We start from the raw sequence: 18,455 nt of genomic DNA on the forward strand, positions 1-18,455 counted from the left end.
ACCCATAATAAAAAAAAGAGCGAAAATTTTGAAAACAAAAACAATATTTTTTACTTTTTGCTATATTAAATATCCCCCTAAAAAAAGTATATATATATATAAAAAAAAAACGAATTTCTTCATCAATTTAGGCCAATACGTATTCTTCATATTTTTGGTAAAAAAAACACAATAAGCGTATATTGATTGGTTTGCACAAAATTTATAGCATCTATAAAATAGGGGATAGATTCATGGCTTTATTATTATTATTTTTTTTTACTAGTAATGACGATGATCTGCAATTTTTAGCTGGACTGCGACATTGCAGCAGACAGATTGGACACTTTTTTGGAACCATTGACATTTATACAGCGATCAGAGCTACAAATTGACTACTGTATAAATGTCACATGCAGGGAAGGGTTTAAAACTAGGGGGCGATCAAGGGGTTAAGTGTGTTCCCTGGAAGGTGTTGCTAACTGTATGGGGCTGGGATGACTGCAGGAGGAGAGAGATCGTTGTTCCTAATTAGTAGGAACAGACAATCTCTCTTCTCCTCTAGGGATGAGCTTTTTGTTCGGGTCGAACATGGATGTTCGCCCGTTCACTGAATAGCGAACAATTTGGGGTGTTCGCGGCAAATTCGTAAGCCGCGGAACACCCTTTTAAAGTCTATGGGAGAAATCAAAAGTGCTAATTTTAAAGGTTACTATGCAAGTTATTGTCATAAAAAGTGTTTGGGGACCCGGGTCCTGCCCCAGGGAACATGTATCTATGCAAAAAAAGTTTTAAAAACAGAAATTTTTCGGGAGCAGTTATTTTAATAATGCTTAAAGTGAAACAATAACAGTGAAATATTCCTTTACATTTTGTACCTGGGGGGTGTATAGTATGCCTGTAAAATAGCACATGTTTCCCGTGCTAAGAACTGTCCCTGCACAAAATGACATTTCTAAAGGAAAAAAAGTAATTTAAAACTACTTGCGGCTATAATGAATTCTCGAGTCCCGGCAATACACATAAAAGTCATTAAAAAAAAACGACATGGATTGGGTTCCCCCCCAGTCCATTACCAGGCCCATTGGGTCTGGTATGAATATTAAGGGAAACCCCAAACCAAAATATAAAAAATGTGTGGGGCCCCCCCCAAATTCCATTACTAGGCCCTTCAGGTCTGGTATGGATATTATGGGGAACCCTGTGCTAAATAAAAAAATTGTCTTAGGGGTCCCCCCAAATTCCATTACCAGGCCCTTCGGTCTGGTATGGATATTAAGGGGAACCCTGCGCCAAATAAAAATTTTTTTTGTAAGGGATCCCCCTCAAAATCCATACCAGACCCTTCAGGTCTGGTATGGATTTTAAGGGGGAACCCCGCACCAAAATTAAAAACAAAAATCCATACCAGAACCTTATCCGAGCATGCAACGTGGCAGGCCGCAGGAAAAGACGGGGGCACGAGAGAGCGCATCCCACCCCTTTCAGAAACCGTACCAGGCCACATGCCCTCAACATGGGGAGGATGTCCCCATGTTGATGGGGGAAAAGGGCCTCATCCCCACAACCCTTGCCCGGTGGTTCGGAATCTGGAAGCCCCCTTTAACAAGATCCCGGCCCTGCCATGTGAATTAGTAATGGGGTACGATGTACCCCTACTATTTCACCCAAAAAAAGGAAACCTCCGTTGCGTCAGAGGGGGGCGGGGTCCCCGTGACACCAGGGGAAACCTCTGGGTGGCCCTGCCCTCGGTTATTTAAGAACTGTCATATGGGTCGCGCATCATTCAGCCTGCCGCCTCTTATGGAGGCTGTATCGTTCATGGCGGCGGGTTGTAGAAGGATTACAGCGCTGGAATTTTATTTTTTATTAAAGAACTTGTCCCAAGCTGTGTGTGTTTTTTGTTTTTTTTTACCTTTTTTGGGTGAAATGGTAGGGGTACAATGTACCCCGTTTCCAATTCACATAGGGGGGGGCCAGGATCTGGGGGTCCCCTTTGTTAAAGGGGGCTTACAGATTCCTAAAAGCCCCCCGACCGCAGACCCCCACAACCACCGGGCAACATGTGACATGAGTTCCCAATGTCGGAGCGTTTGTCGCACCTAATTTGACTAACTCTTGGAGGATCCTCTATGATGGGATTAGCGATGAGTCTGCTCTACCTTGTTATCTAAACCATTGTGTGATATTTTGGGTAAACATTTGGGTTATTGTTTATGTGGTGACTGACCTACTTTTTAAGTGTATAAAAAGCCTGTATTTCTGTTCACTAAAGAGCCATTCCTTTGGATTTTACCTCACATCTAGTCTGTGTACGATGTTTGGGGTAAAAAGGGCTGGTATTCGCTCTCGGCCTGCTCAGATATACTCCTGACTACAGCTCTGTGTACCCTGGGCTGTATATGATATACTCCTGACCACGACACTCTGTACCCTGGGCTGTATATGATATACTCCTGACCACTGCACTCTGTACCCTGGGCTGTATATGATATACTCCTGACCACTGCACTCTGTACCCTGGGCTGTATATGATATACTCCTGACCACTGCACTCTGTACCCTGGGCTTTATATGATATACTCCTGACCACTTCACTCTGTACCCTGGGCTGTATATGATATACTCCTGACCACTGCACTCTTTACCCTGGGCTGTATATGAAGCAGAAGCTCCGTGATGCACCATGCACAGTGAGTGCGGTGTGCAATACATACAAAATGGAATACAATTATATACAGAACTTACTAATGATCCTTTACATTTTTTTTTAGCACATATGCAGCTGATCGCACTGTTGCAATTTGCAATCTCTGCCGCAAGCAGATCAAGGGTGGCAAAAACACCAGCCATTTGGGTACCACATGCTTGACAAGGCATTTAACCTCCCACAAGTCAGCCCATTGGCAACAGCACCTTAAAGCCACACAAAAGGGACGTAATTCTTCTCACTCCTCACCTTTCATGTCTACCCCAGCTTTATCTCATGTGCTTTATCTCATGACCTCTCAACAGCCTCCACTCACAGGGATGATGGTATCACAGGTTCTTGCAACACTTCTGACAGCAGCACACCCCCAGCTGTATAGTATAGCAGACAAATTTCCTGCCACCCACATGCCCAGCGTCTAAATTCCAGCTTGTCCAAATTGCTGGCTTTACAACTCCTGCCTTTCCTTCTGGTGGATTCTGCTCCCTTACATGAATTTGCAGAATGTGCTTTACCACAATGGCAGGTTCCCAGTTGCTATTTCTTTGCACATAAGGCCATTCCAGCTCTGTACCATCACATAGAAGGCGATTTTTTGGCATTGTCGGGTAAGGCAGTCAGCAGCAAGGTACACATTACTGCTGACACGTGGTCCAGCAAACATGGTCAAGGACGATATATTTTGTTCGCAGCACACTGGGTAACTCTTCTTGCAGTGGCTGCTCACGCAGCAGAGTGCCATCAATGAATACCCGAGTGAGTATGGCACAAGGACAGGCTCAGGGGAGTTTGGCTTTCTTTCCCCATGCTAATGGCTGCTGATAAAGGATGCATGGGCTGTACTATCACCATTTGAGAAGGCGACAAGGATGGTGGGCCATGACAATCCATGCATTAGTGACACAATCCTTCTTGTGTTCCTGCTGGAGTGTACTCTGCATGGCATTATGGACAGGGCACTCGAGGCAGAGCAGCGATAGAAAGAGGAAGACTTCCTTTCCTCTCAAGGACCACTTTATGCATACAGCATTCTTGCGACACCACAGAACACACAAGAAAAGGAGGAGGAGGATTCCGGCAGTTTCGGAGGCACTGAAGCAGAGGAAGACATATGTCAAAACTTAAAGGGGTTGTAAACCCTCAAGGTTTTTCACCTTAATGCATTCAATGCATTAAGGTGAAAAACCTCCTGTGATACAGCTGCCCCCTTTTACTTACCTGAACCTGGACTTTCCAGTGACGGGGATGAGCACACCAGCTCGGTTTCTAATTGGATAGATTGAAAGCAGTGCAGCCATTGGCTCCCGCTGCTGTCAATCAAATCTGATGATGCGGGGGCTAAGTCCTGCTGTATGTGTCAAAAGACATAGCAGAAGGACACGGGAGCGCACGTGGGAGAGCGGCTCTCCAACGGGGCACTTGAGAAGACTCCAGGGTCGTGCGGCAGCCCTGCACTTGCCCCATATACCCCTTAAAGTGGCTGCCATACAGCGATTTGCACAGGGGAGACAACCAGCTTCCCCATAACAACCAGCAAGTAGTTAATAGAGTTTGTTATTCGGTCCCAAACTTTTGTGATGTTCGAAAGTTCTGCCGCATATCAAGTCAGAGGGTGTTTGACCCATGTCTAATTTATAGCTGCTGCTTTCAGTTCAGTGCTTTATGGCCTGACTATATGCTTGTAATTCTAATGTACAAAGTGCACCAAAGTCTTAATGTGCTCCAACGTGGCCGGCTAAAGAGTCGAGCAAATAACTTTCTGCTAGAAAGTGTGCCTTGCAGTTGCATCAGTATCTTGTTTCTTTAAATGCAAATAAGAGGCCTTCGCCTAACCCCCGCACCATGTGTCCATAGGTAACCAGAGCCGGTGATAGAGTATTTTGCTCTGTAGACAAGACCAGCTACTTGCCAATTTTCTTTTTAAATAAATTCAATAATTTTAGCACCAGAACTCCTGGTAGAGGGATGAAGCCAGGGAAAAGGGAGTAGCCGCTCCAGGTGGGAACCCAGATGAATATCCTCCATTGCAGACAACTCAGGTGCAGGCAATGCACTTAGCAAAGTAGGAACAAAAATTGTTTCTGGACAGCCGCACTCTGAAAAAAAGTGACTAAGCACTAGTTTCAGTGCGAAACGCGTCAACAGTCTGTTTTATTTTATGTTGCTGTGATTTGTAGTGCTGTCCTTCTTTTAATAAAGGCTACAATTTTTTCAGAGTGCGGCTGTCCAGAAACAATTTTTGTTCCTGCTTTGCAGAGGGATAAAGATAAAGCTTAGACGCTCACTTCACAGTGGGCATTTGGCGCCTAATTAAGCTCGAAAATCAATCAATCAGGTGGAGGGATGGAGCCAGGTGGACAGGAGAGGGGCGTGCAGCCAGGTTTGGGGAGAATGGAGCCAGGTGTACTGGAGAGGGGGGTGCAGTCAGGTGGAGGGATGGAACCAGGTGGAAAGGAGAGGGGGTGCAGCCAGGTGGGGAGATGGAGCCAGGTGGACTGGAAAGGGGGGTGCAGACAGGTGGGGGGAGGATAGAGCCAGGTGGACAGGAGAGGGGAGGTGCAGCCAGGTGGAGGGATGGAGCCAGGTAGACAGGAATGGGGGGTGCAGCCAGGTGGAGGGATGGATCCAGGTGGACAGGAGTGCAGCCAGGTGGAGGGATGGAGCCAGGTGGACAGGAGAGGGGAAGTTCAGCCAGGTAGAGGGATGGAGCCGGGTGGAGAGGGGAGGTGCAGCCATCATAGAGCCAGGTGAGAGGGGGCAGCCAGGTAGAGGGATATAGCCAAGTGGACAGGTGAGGGGGTGCAGCCAGGTGGAGGGTCACACACCAGTGATAATGTCTGGTCCTCCTATGGAAGCCTTCATCCCCAGCGCTCCCCCACCACCTGAACAATTCTTACCTTGGAGCACCTGCACTTCTTTGCAGCTCCCTCCACATGTCAGGCAGTGGCAGTCTGTGTTACCAGTCTCAAAATCAGGAGGAGATGGGGTCTCCTGCAGGCTGTGAGTCACAGCTCACGCACGGGAGACCTCCTCCCCATGACAAATCAGCTGATCACTTGATTCCACCCCTGAGCTTCAGTGACCGGCCATGGAGAGGCTGGGTGAGTGGGGCGGGCTGCCAGAGCAGCTGAGCTTTGGGCTCCTCCAGGACAAGTGGCCCGCGTGTGTCCTATGGTCAGTACGGACCTGGTTGGATCTATCCCAGCTGTCTCTGTCCACGATGCCTCCCGCCCTGCTCCTCCAATGGCTACACATCGCCCTGGGGGAGGGGAGGTGGGCAGAGAGCTGAGAGGGCTGCATGGTCGCTCCGGGTGAGGGGATCTGCCTGCTCCATCTCCCCGCCCAGGGACTCTGCACCAACAGGCTGCCAGATGGAGCCACGGAAGCTCCCTACCTTCCACGCCGCACTAACCACCACCCGCCAGGGGGAAACTGATGCTCTGGAGTGGACCCAGAAGCTAGTGCTGCGCCCCTAGGCGGCTGCCTAGCCCTGTGGGTGACAATTCTTTGCATTTAGAGTATTACCTTTATCTTGCATGAGAGATTATAATTGTGCAACCTTCTATATATCTCACATTGATACGTCAAACATTATTTCCTTTTCAATATTTTTGTCTTTTAATCCAGTAATTTTTTTTTTATTATATTTTTACTTATAACAAGATTGCAGCCATAAAATCAGGAAATAGTAAAGCTAGAAATCTGATTGGTCAGGAAAACTACTTGTTTGGAATGTGGAGGCGGAGTCGTTATTAATTTGTGTACAATACAATACAATACACAATGTGTTACATTATTATAACAAAGTATTGTAGAAAAGATCACAGCATAGGAAATGGGGAAAAAGGAGAATATAAACCTGGATATTAAGGTGACATTTGTGTACGAGGAACCCCTTTACAATTACCACCATTTTATTTTCCAGGGTCTGGGCTTTAAGAAAATATATGTTTGGGGGTTTTAACAAATCTTAAGGCCCAACATGTGTGTAAAAACAGCTCTAGCAGCGAGAGCTATGATGTCCAGCAACATTCATATAGAAGACATTTCCCACACTCAAGGCACTAATACACCTCAAGGGTTGTGTGGGATCCCCTGATGTACAGGAAGACAGGACTTCAGTGAGGAACAATTCCCTCACTCAGGACCGGAATACGGCTTCTTCCCTGTGTGCGATCTCTGATGTCTGTAAAGATGGGACTTCACTGAAAAACATTTTCCGCACTCAGGACAGGAATGTGGCTTCACACCTGTGTGCGATCTCTGATGTGTGTAAAGAGAGGACTTGTCTGAAAAACATTTTCCGCACTCAGGACAGGAAAATGGCTTCTCCCCCGTGTGAGATCTCAGATGTGCAACAAGTATTGAATTTTTTACAAAACATTTCCCGCACTCAGAACAGGTATATAGCTTCTCACCCGTGTGCAGTCTCTGATGATAATTAAGAGTGGACTTAACTAAAAAACATTTCCCGCACTCTGAACAGCAAAAAGGCTTCTCCCCCGTGTGGGAACGTTGATGTGTGACAAGATGTGATTTAAATGAAAAACGTTTCCCGCACTCAGTACAGGAATACGGCTTTTCTCCCGTGTGAGACATTTGATGTGTAACAAAACCTGATTTTTGTACAAAACATTTCCCACACTCAGGACAGGAATACGGCTTCTCTCCCGTGTGCAATTTCTGATGCGTGTTGAGATGGTATTTCTTGGAAAAACATTTCCCGCACACAGGACAGGAATATGGCTTCTCCCCACTGTGAGTCCTTTGATGTGTGACAAGATTTGATTTTTGTCCAAAACATTTCCCACACTCAGGACAGGAATATGGCTTCTCATCTGTGTGAGATTTCTGATGTATTGAAAGTGTATACTTGTTTGAAAACCACTTCCCGCACTCAGGGCAGGAAAAACTTTTATCTGTTGGAAGGACGACACCGTCCCGCACAGTCTGAGGCTCCTCAGGATAAGAGGAATACGATGGTCCGGCACCGTCTCGCACAGTCTGAGGTTCCTCAGGATAAGAGGAATACGATGGTCCGGCACCGTCTCGCACAGTCTGAGGTTCCTCAGGATAAGAGGAATACGATGGTCCGGCACTGTCCCGCACAGTCTGAGGTTCCTCAGGATAAGAGGAATACGATGGTCCGGCACTGTCCCGCACAGTCTGAGGTTCCTCAGGATAAGAGAAATACGATGGTCCGGCACTGTCCCGCACAGTCTGAGGTTCCTCAGGATAAGAGGAATACGATGGTCCGGCACCGTCTCGCACAGTCTGAGGTTCCTCAGGATAAGAGGAATACGATGGTCCGGCACTGTCCCGCACAGTCTGAGGTTCCTCAGGATAAGAGGAATACGATGGTCCGGCACTGTCCCGCACAGTCTGAGGTTCCTCAGGATAAGAGGAATACGATGGTCCGGCACCGTCCCACACAGTCTGAGGTTCCTCAGGATAAGAGGAATACGATGGTCCATCTACACTGTGTGGTGCCGGATGGACATTTGAGGTAGTCGGGTTTTCTCCTGGACTATACTGTGTGATGTCCTCATCTTCTACTTTACAGTCTGGAGACAAAGTGAGACAATCCTCTGAGGTTTTCCTCATCTCCCGTCCATCTACTAAAATAGAAATACAAAGATTATTACTAGACATGCGCTGATTGGTTCCCCTAAACCAGGACTCCGCCCACATCAGGCAGCTTTGTCTCTGAGGATCTTACAATTCCCCCTCAAGGTAACTAGTAAATGGCTCCTCTGATCTCCTCATAGTCAGAGTGTGAGGAAACAACGAGAACTATCTTTTAAAGACCTGACAGTGATGAGGAGATTATAGAACGAGCATCCCCACCCCACCCCACCTATCTATTATTGCCATCTTGCCAACCCAAGAAGTCCTGCACTTCCTTATTTGGTCCATGATTTAGTCATGAATATCAGTGGTGTTACGGGGTTTGACAAAAAAAAACTTTGAACCCCTGGAAGAAGATACAATTAAGTTTTGGTCATTAAAGCTAGCATTATTAGTGGCGGTTACTTCAGCTAGGTGGGTCAGCGAACTGCAAACCCTGTCAATTAATGTACTCTTATTCCAGACCGAGTAGTTTTAAGGACTGACTCTGTTTTTTTAACAAAAGTTTTCCTCTGTGTTCCATTGATCACAAGAAATAATTCATCCAACATTTTGCCCAACACCATCCTGTCCTAAGGAAAGGGTGTTTCATAGCTTGGATGTAAGAAGAGGTCACAAAGCAATTCAGAAAATCCAATTCTCTGTTCTCAGGGCCGTGTAAAGGGTACGGTGCCACTAAGGACGTAATTTTCCCTGTTAATGATCCAGCCCAGACTTTCTAAGTACCTCTCTGTCTCCTTTAGCTCTTTCCACAAAAGATCCCTTGACTTGGCAAATACCATGAGGTCATCCAGATATGGCACAATCGATATTCCTCCCAATCTGAGGGGTGCTCTTGGAGAGACAGACAGTTCCGAATGGAAGAGCTCTGAACTGTAGGTGTGAGACTACTCCCCCCCATCTTGATATTTTTGCGATGCTGGTACTATAGCAACATGAAGGTATGCATCCCTGAGGTCTATGGACGCTAGGAAGCAACCCATTAGTAGACTCTATACCGAATTTTTTTTATCCATTCTCAACCTCTTGTACCGAATGGATTTGTTTAATATCTTTAGGTTCAGAATCAACTGAAATTTTCCTGATGTTTTTTGACCAAGGACACGTGTGAATAGCACCCAAGTCCTTCCTCTTCCCGGGGAACTGGGACGATCACCTTCTGATCAATAAGATCTTGAAGGAGAGATGTCATTGCTAGGGATTTTTCCTGATCTCAGGGAGCCTGGGTTAACAACAACTTGGTGGGGACTGTGAGAATTTCTGCCTGTAGCCCTCTGATATTGTCTTGAGAATGAATAGGCTGGACGTTGCTGTCTTCCACTGTGGGAAAAAAGACTGTAGTCTTCCTCCCACAGTTGGAAGACCGTCACTGATTTTTGGTTGTCTGGTTAGGAGGTCGGAATAGAACCTCCAACATGCCTCAACCTCTCTGGGACCTCCAGGGTATTCTCTATACCGTCTCCCTTTGTCTCCTTGGTTTGGCGAAAAGAACATACATTTTTCTTACCCTGAGGGGTTACTTTCTGTTTTTACTGGAAAGGCCTTCTTCTTGTCTGCCGTTCTGTCTAATATGGCTTCCAGATCGGGGCCAAACACTAGATCTACCTCAAACGGAGGACCACACAGCTTGACCTTTTAGGCAGTATATCTTGACCACGTCTAAACCCATAATGCCCTATGCGCTGAGTTTACTAGGGCTAAGGATCTTGCAGACATGTTTACCGATTCTGCGAAGGTGTCTGTCATGTATCCTACTGCTTTTTGCAACACTGGCAGAGTGTCCAACAGATACTTGCAGGAGGTTCCCCCTTCAACAAGGCCTTTAAACTTCTCTAGCCAATATTACAGATTCCTGGCCACCACCATTGATGCCATTGCTGGTTTCAAGTTAGCCAACGTTGAATCCCAGGCTTTCTTTAATTAAGAATCTGCCCTCTTATCCATGGTGTCCTTCAGGACTCCCATGTCCTCGAATGCCAGGTCTAAGGATGAGCTCCGGCGTGTTCACAAAGAACACGTGCAGAGCCCGCCAGTAAGTGTGCACGGCGCTGTGCTAATCACAGCCAGGGAGACATTGTCCCGATGCTCGGCTGCAGGGATCATGCAATGTCTCCCTGGCTGTTATTAGCGCAGCGCCGGGCTCACTTCCTGGCGGGCTCTGCATGTGTTCTATGCGAACACACTGGAGCTCATTCTTAGCCAGGTCTGTATTCTTTGAGACTTGTGAAAAAGCTGCATTAAGCTTAGGATTTTTGTTCCAGACTTGAGTACTATCCTCTTCAAAAGGAAATCTCCGTTTGAGCAATCTTGAGAAAAAGAGGGCCTTCAGAGTCTTTCCATTCCCTTTTTACAGCCTCCGATAGGAATTTGTGCACTAAAAAACACGTGGCGCTTAACTTCCCCCAACCCCTGAAACATCTTATCATGCAGGGATAACTGGGTTTTAATATTCAGGGTAGAATGGATGGTCTTTAGCAGGTCGTCTACCTCTTCTATTGACAGCCTGAAGTGTGAAGATGAAGCTTCCTTCTCATACTCTTCCTCCTCTGAATCTGGGGAAACACTTCCCCCCTCGTCCTCCGAATCACCGACCTCTCTGGGTGCAGAAATGAATGGACGAGTACAGGATAGTGAACTACCCCTACTGCTAGGCTGTGCAACCAGCCATGTGTCTAGATAAGATCAGAACGACTGAAAAGTGTCCGATAGTTCTTTCCGGAAAGAGCCGAATTCACCGAGTAAGGTTGCGGTTGCAGCTGAGGACTCCTCTTTGACTAATGCTGCTATACATGTCCTACATAACACAGGGCAAGCAGAAAACTCTTACATGAAATTAAACTTTTTTGGGGGTCTGAACCTACGACCCCTGAGCTGCTAAGCAGAAGTGCTAACCCGTTAGCCACTGTGCTGCCATCCACTGCTCAAATACACACACATAGTGACCACAAAACAAAACCCCCCCGGGGAGTACATGAGGGAATAAACACATGACCCCACAGTGGATAAAGACAGGGACCTCTGCCCCTGCTTACCTTGGTCTGGCTGGTGTTTGTGGCTCTTGCCACCACCACTTGCTTCTCTGGATCCATCCCTGCTGAAGCTCCAGTAGACATCTGGCTGCTTTATATTAAATTTTCACCAGCCGGGGTCGCCTCCTCCCCCTGCTTTCCAGCGGCCAGAACCAGCAGCTACACGCACCGCCTGAAGTCCCGCCCCCGGCCGGAAATTACAGACTCGCCACCCAGGACCAGGAAAACATGGAGGCATAAGACACAGGGACCCAGCTGCTGAACACTCCACTAGTGAAGCACACCCTCCCCCTCCCAGCCCACACCCGCCAGTCTAGTAGAGAGAGGGACCTCCAGCAGCCTCAATCCTAGCCGGGTCTGAAGAGGAGGAAACACTGTAGCACCCATCTACTGTCAGGGGGGGTGCTGGGCTGGCCTGAAGACAGCAACAACTGTACAGGTATGCCCTTACCATCCCCACCTGGAGAGAATGTAGCACACCCTTGGTTCCCTGCAGCACTTCCACCTTTGCGGAGGAAACACAACAACTGAGGCCATGGTGGAAGTGACCGGCCTTTAAAGAAATTGACTGCAATGTTTCCTGGGAAAATGGGTGGAGCTGCACTCTCTCCAGGTACTGTCCTGAAAGATGAGGTGAGAAATACATATTATTTATATATATATATATATAGTAGTGTGTAGAGAGCAGAAGTCAGTAGTATGCAATGTACAACATATTCTATAAGATATAACAGATAGGACTATATAGTATCAGAAGAATTATGTAATGTACAACATAGAGTATATAGAGAAGGCGTTAGGACTACGTAAAGTACAATATAAATTATATAGTGAATGTATTTACTATTAATGACCCACCTGTGCTGATCTCTGTAGGAGTGTCCTCCTCTATAAATGTCCCCGTTATTCCATCCTCCTCCATAGACTGCTGATCATCCCTCACATACGTCTCTTCTTCTTCTGCTTTAACCTCAACTTTTATATCTATCAGATCTTCACCCTAAACCAAGAAAATGATAGCAACATAAAATGTAATATTGTGACATTGAATATAGATAAAGATCCACACATCGTCTCACAAGTCCATGTCCCAAATGTTCTGTTCAACCAACCTTGTAATGGTGAGGGATGGTGTGATCTTCCTGTGTGGAATCCCGGGAATACAGAGGACCTCCCCCTCCCATAGACGGCTGAACTCCACTCATTGACATCTCTTCTTCTTCTTCTTCTTTAATCTCAGCTTTGATGTCTTTCCGTTCCTCATCCTAAACCCCAAAGATGATGATAAAATATATGTGTAAAATGGTACAAGAGATTACATAGAAGAATGGTTAGGTTAGACTTCTGTTCCAGCTCAGTCCTACCTACCTGATGGTGGTGAGGGATGGTGTGATCTTCCTGTGTGGAATCCCGGGAATACAGAGGACATCTCTCTGGTGGGTTCCCATTACTGGATCCATTCTCCATGATGATTTTGCCATCCAGACACATCCCTTGTCTGTTACTGGATAATGTCCCAGAATTCCCGGCACCGCTCACCTCTCCTGTCAGCAGCTCCATCATCTTCTTGGTGACTTCTAAAATCTTCTCCATGTTGTGTCTCTCAGGTTTTAGGGAGTCACATGGAGGCACTGTGATGGTCATATGATCACCTGACTTCACAAGAGGAAATCTCTGTATTGGAGAACCAATAGGAAAATCAAATTAGATTCCCAGAATCCTCCTCACCACTCCGGTCAGGTCTGTGTTTTATTAATAGAGATAAGAGTGATGTCATGTGACCTCCCAGGATCCTCCTCACCTCTCCGGTCAGCAGGTAGATGATCTCCAGGGTGAGGTTTAGGATCGTCTCAGTCATGTGACTCTGGTTCTCCTCCATCCTCATTGGTGCCGTCATCTGATCTATACAGGTCTCCTTGTAGACGGTTAACTTTGGGAAATTAAAGTACAAATAATATGGATGGTGTTGAACACACAATAATAGGATGTGGGGTGGGGGAGAGGAGGGTTGCTGTACATTTAAATAAGACATACCCAATGTGAACACATTTAGTTTGAACTATTTATTGTTTGTTACATTTTCGAGGTCCTGGGACCCTCTCGGCCGGGATCAGAAATTCCCCTTTTTCTGTTGGGCTTGTTTTGTTTTCTGAACTGGTTTTGATTAATTTTAGATCTGCAGACAAGGAATAATAGATACAATCTTTCTTCTGTTCTAGTTTTGCTCTGAGGCAGTGCTGTCAGGTCAATGTAGGGTCACCATGACAGCAGGGGGTGAGGAGTTTTTTCTCTTAGTTGCCAAGTATACTGAAGTATCCGGGACCTTATACAGAGTGGTGGTGGGTTCCTGGTGTTCTAAATTCCAGTACCAGGCTCTGACACCGTCTATGTCATGGGAAGGTATTGGACGCTCCCTCAGACCCACAACACGGCCTGCTAAGCGAGTCTGCACAAACAGATCCTCTAACAACAAATTTGTACCCAGGGTGAAGGACTTACCTTCTTCATTCCACTTGGTGTCCTGGAACATATTCCTTGACCAGTAACATGGGAAGAAGGTGAAGGCTGCCTTCATTTCCTGGCAGGAGTTCTGTAAGGAGGTCTGAAAAGTGCAGGTAGTAGGACCATCATTGATTAAGACCTCCCTGCCTTCGGGGCCCCCTGAGCCCTACAGCCTCCTCTTCCCTCAGAGCCCCGAAGCCTGACTAACCCCTCAAAGTCCTTCAGAATCACCATCATCTCAGAGGCCCCCGGAGTCTTTAGCCCTATTACCCCCCCCCCCCCAGCCTCTCAGGACCATATTACTAGAATTTATCTCCAAAATAAAGACAATGGTCCGGCTCCGTACGTGGGGTAAATGTTCTGACCATGAAGGTGTTAAAGGGATTTAAAATGTATTTTTTTTTTTTTTTCAAATAACAAACATACCATACTTGCCTCCACTGTGCAGTTCGTTTTGCACAGAGTGGCCCCGATCCTCGTCTTCTAGGGTCCCTCGGCGGCTGCCTCTGGTCCTCCCCGCAAGAGCTAACCCCCCTTTGGGAAGCTTTCTCCCAAGGGGGTTAGCTTGCGTGCGGGTTCCCGTGTGATACACTCGCCCCCCCCCCCGGCGTTCCGTGTCATTTATTTGATTGACAGCAGCGGAAGCCAATGGCTGCGCTGCTAGCAATCATCCAATGAAGAGCCCACAAGAGCTGGGGGAAAGCAACACGGGATCGCGCCCACAGAGATTCGGAGCTCAGGTAAGTAAAACAGGGCTCGGGGTCTGGAGAGTGCAAGGTGTTTTTTTACCTTCATGCATAGGATGCATGAAGGTGAATTAACACAAAGCTTTACAACCCCTTTAATTAAAGTTTTCATACTATATATGTGTGTATCATCATCTGCTAGAGATAAAAGACGTCACAGTGACTATGGAAGAAGAGGAGGGACATGATGGGGGTTACTGGGTGTAAATAGAAAATAATAACTTATTACCTCCTCTGCTGTAAAGTTCCAGCAATGTCTCCTCTTCTTCTTCCTCCCGACTCACCCGGAACTTCCTGTCTGCACTTGACATCACTTCCTACCTTTCATAGAGACTTCCTGTCTTGGTAGAAGTAAGACCACCATCTTGTGGAGCTCAGAAGAACTGCAGCCCAGAGAAACGTCTCATAGTGTGAACACGGCTTTGTGCTCTTGTCTCCACTCCCACCAAGGGGTATAGAAACATATTACTGCCGAGTCCAGCCTTTCTCAAAAAGGGTTTCTGCAAAGATCACTTGGAGTTCTTTGAGAAATTAACAATCTCCGTTTCTCAATGGTGATGAGCTTCGGGTTTGGGTTGACCATAATTTTGACCCAAACCCAAGCTGTTCACAGTTCATCAAATGGGCAAACAAAATGGTTATATATGGCTAGTGCACCCACTCACCTCCCATTTAGAGCTAGTTAGTTTAGACCTAGTTAGCCCCTCCTCTTCTTCCGTGTTCTCCCAGTCAGTGACAGTTTTTCATAGAGACAGGGTTAGGAAAGTCATTGGCTTCTTACTCTTCAAAAGACTGGGAAAACAATTCTCTGTCCTGCAATTGTCTTAAATAAAATTGCGTTGGATTTAACTTCAGTGTCTTATTGAAGAGTAGGGATGGGCCAAACACCCCCCTGTTCGGTTTGCAGCAGAACTCCAGAACAGGGAGAATGCTCTAACCCTGAACGGCAAACCCCATTGAAGTCTATGGGAGCCGAACAGGAAAAATCAAAAGTGCCCATTTTGAAGACTTATATGCAAGTAATTGGCTATAAAAGGGGTATAGGGGTCTGGGTACTGCCCTGGGGGACATGTATCCATAAAACAAAAATCACATTTAAAATGACTCAAGGTTACAATTGCCTGTACCCGGCTACAGGTCTAGTATGGATTTTAAGAAGAACCCCATGCCAAAAAAAAACCAAAAAAAAAAACAGCGTGGGGTCCCACCCAAAATCCATAACAGACCCTTATGCGGACATGAAGCCATCTGGCTAAGTCACCCGGTGGCACCAATCCCTTCTGACATCACGGACTGGTGCATGCTGGGCATGTGACGTCAGAAGGGGTGGTGCCACTGGGTGAAGTAGCCCCTTGCCTATATAAGAAATGTCAAAGCAGAGAGGCATTCGGCGGGGGGCCTCAAAGGAGGCAGGAGCATTTAATTTTTTGGGGGACTGGTGGGGGGGGGGGGGACTTGTTGTCCCCCTTTCCTGACCTGCCAGGCTGTGTGCCCAGATAAGGGTCTGGTATGGATTTTTGGGCGGGGGACCCCACACCGTTTTTATTTTAGACCTGAAGGGCCTGCTATGGACTGGAGGGTGACCCCACACAATTTTTTGATGGGGGGCACCCCACCATGTTGATGGCATGTAGATAATGTGGTGCAGGAGGGGGTGGGCATGCATTATGTACATGAGTTGTTTATGGAAAGCTTCTGATCACTATAGTCTATACTCTAGGCTGTATATAACATGTTCCTGACCACACTGCACTCTGTACCTTGAGCTGTATATGTGTAATGAGGCCCATTGTAGAAGAAATGTGCACGTTTCATCCTGCACTGCAAAAGCTATACAAGTAGTTCCTTTCTTCTACCACAAAAATAAGTTCTGCCACTGTTTTTTTTTTAAAGATATTTTTATTAGGTTTAAGACAAACCCACAACCAGAAAGAAACATATAAAAAAAACAATAATACCACCAGACAACCTGGTCATAATCGTTAGGCAATACACTCAAACATAAAAAAATAAACTGACATCAGTGCAAAATATAAAGTAGGCACAGTGGTAAAAGGCTCAGGTATAATACCGGGATATAGCAAAAGCGAAGGTCCAGACATTAGAGATCCGTGAGGCACGGCCCATCAATGGTCAAGCAAGAGTAGTACAATCAGTGCTGGGAGAGGGTTAGCGAACCAGCCAACCATCTACCCCAAATTTTGTGGAAGGTTTTGTTCCGTTTCCGGAGTTCAAAAGTAAGTTTATACAGTGGGATAGCGTCATTAATAAGTTTTAAACCAGAGGGATTTCAGAGAGGTCTGTGTTCCCTTCCAGGACAGTAAAATAGCTTTTTTAACATAGAAGAGTATATGGAGCAGTCTCTTGGCATGTGATGATAGGTGTAATTCGCCAAAAATGCCTATGTATTGAGAGGCCTAGCGCCGATGAGATGAAAGCACCTACTTGCTCCCAGAAGTCCTGGACATGACCAGAAGCAGTGTAAGAAATCGGCCTCTTGGCCACAGCCGCGGAAACAGGCAAGCGAGGGCAGGAGACCCATCTTGTGTAACCTAGCCAGAGTGAGGTGGGTTTGATGGAATATTTTGACCTGTATGATGCGGTCCCGTGAAGCAATAACAGAGGTTTTATACGTATCACTAAATTCTGACCAGTCCTCGTCTACCAGGGAGATGTCCAGAGAGGTCCATTTTATCTGAGCTTTGTGAAACCTGGGGTTACAGTCAGTCATTAGGGCTGCATAATAGGTGGAGACAAGTTTAGTGGGATCTGGCTGTCTGAGCAGTTTTTCCAAAGGGGGCAGGTCAGTGGGATCATCCAAGGAGCCAAACTGGGCACGGATAGCATGCCTGAGCTGGTAGTAATAAGATAGGTAAATCCGGATCAGACGGTGCAGTCAAGATAAACGAGTTCTCCAAAATGGAAGGATGGACATATCCATAATCAGTTCTAGGCAAACAGAGGAGAATACAGGGGCCTAGGACCACAGGTATTAGGCAGCCCTGTGCCTAGGAAGAACTCTGTATCGATCACTGAGCCAGGCCATAGCCTCCTTGGGGTTGTTGTAGAAGTGCACTTTACCCTCATAAATGATGCGCAGCTTGGTGTAGGAGAGGCCCTTTGTACGCAGGCAGGCCACAAAGGAGGTGCGTTGTCGCTAGACATCTGGTGAAAGATTGGGGTACACTGGCCAGCGCAGAATAGCAACTTTGTCTTGGAAGTTGAGGATCCTTGCTATAATGGATCATGGGGGTGCTTCAGAAAGTGGGGGACACGGAGTGGTGTGGTGGGTACGCTCAATGACATGTGAAAAGGATGATGCGTCAGTCCCAAAAATGTCCCTCAGCCAATTATATAGGATTTTTTCTGGGTGGGAGCCCTCTGCCCTTTCAGGGAAACCAACAAAGCAGAGGTTGTTCCTCCTCAAACGATTTTCCAAATTGTCAATTTTTGCACAGAGGGCCGCCATTTCCCCCGTTAGGTCCCTCACTGTAACAGCTAAGGGGTGGAGAACATCCTCAAGGGAGCCAATACGTTCTTCAGCCCCCCCAGCTCTGTCCCTTGAATTTTGCACATCTTGCTTCAGGAGAGAAAAGTCCATGTGGACTGATGCAATCTGTGCAGTGAGAGAGGCCTTGCAGTCCTGTATAGCATGCATGATGGAGGCCAGGGTGGGCTCAGCAGGAGGGGAATCAGGGCCTGAGCCATCCTCACTGTCTATGGTGGAGTCCTGAGACTGCAGGGGGTCTGGCTGTGCACCGTGGGGATTAGGGGCAGATTCACTCAGCAGAGCCTGTGATTTCTTGTGAGGAGTGGAGATGGGTGGCTGCAGCAGCGTGCCATGCTGCTCTGCCTGTGTCC

At 46.9% G+C, this 18,455-nt stretch overlaps 1 protein-coding gene across 1 annotated transcript; it reads right to left on the reverse strand.

Annotated features, from left to right (window-relative positions):
* Positions 1-6,197: 6,197 nt before the first annotated feature.
* Positions 6,198-11,406, reverse strand: LOC120910555 (gastrula zinc finger protein XlCGF17.1-like). The gene is made up of 4 exons (XM_040322311.1): positions 11,350-11,406; positions 11,053-11,111; positions 10,805-10,913; positions 6,198-7,645 (listed from the first exon to the last, which is right to left on the reverse strand). Exons 1-4 carry the CDS (start codon positions 11,404-11,406, stop codon positions 6,827-6,829), a joined length of 1,044 nt encoding a protein of 347 aa, XP_040178245.1. The 3' UTR covers positions 6,198-6,826.
* Positions 11,407-18,455: the final 7,049 nt, after the last annotated feature.

The sequence above is a fragment of the Rana temporaria genome, chromosome 8 (genome assembly GCF_905171775.1).
Source record: "Rana temporaria chromosome 8, aRanTem1.1, whole genome shotgun sequence".
Taxonomy (NCBI): domain Eukaryota; kingdom Metazoa; phylum Chordata; class Amphibia; order Anura; family Ranidae; genus Rana; species Rana temporaria.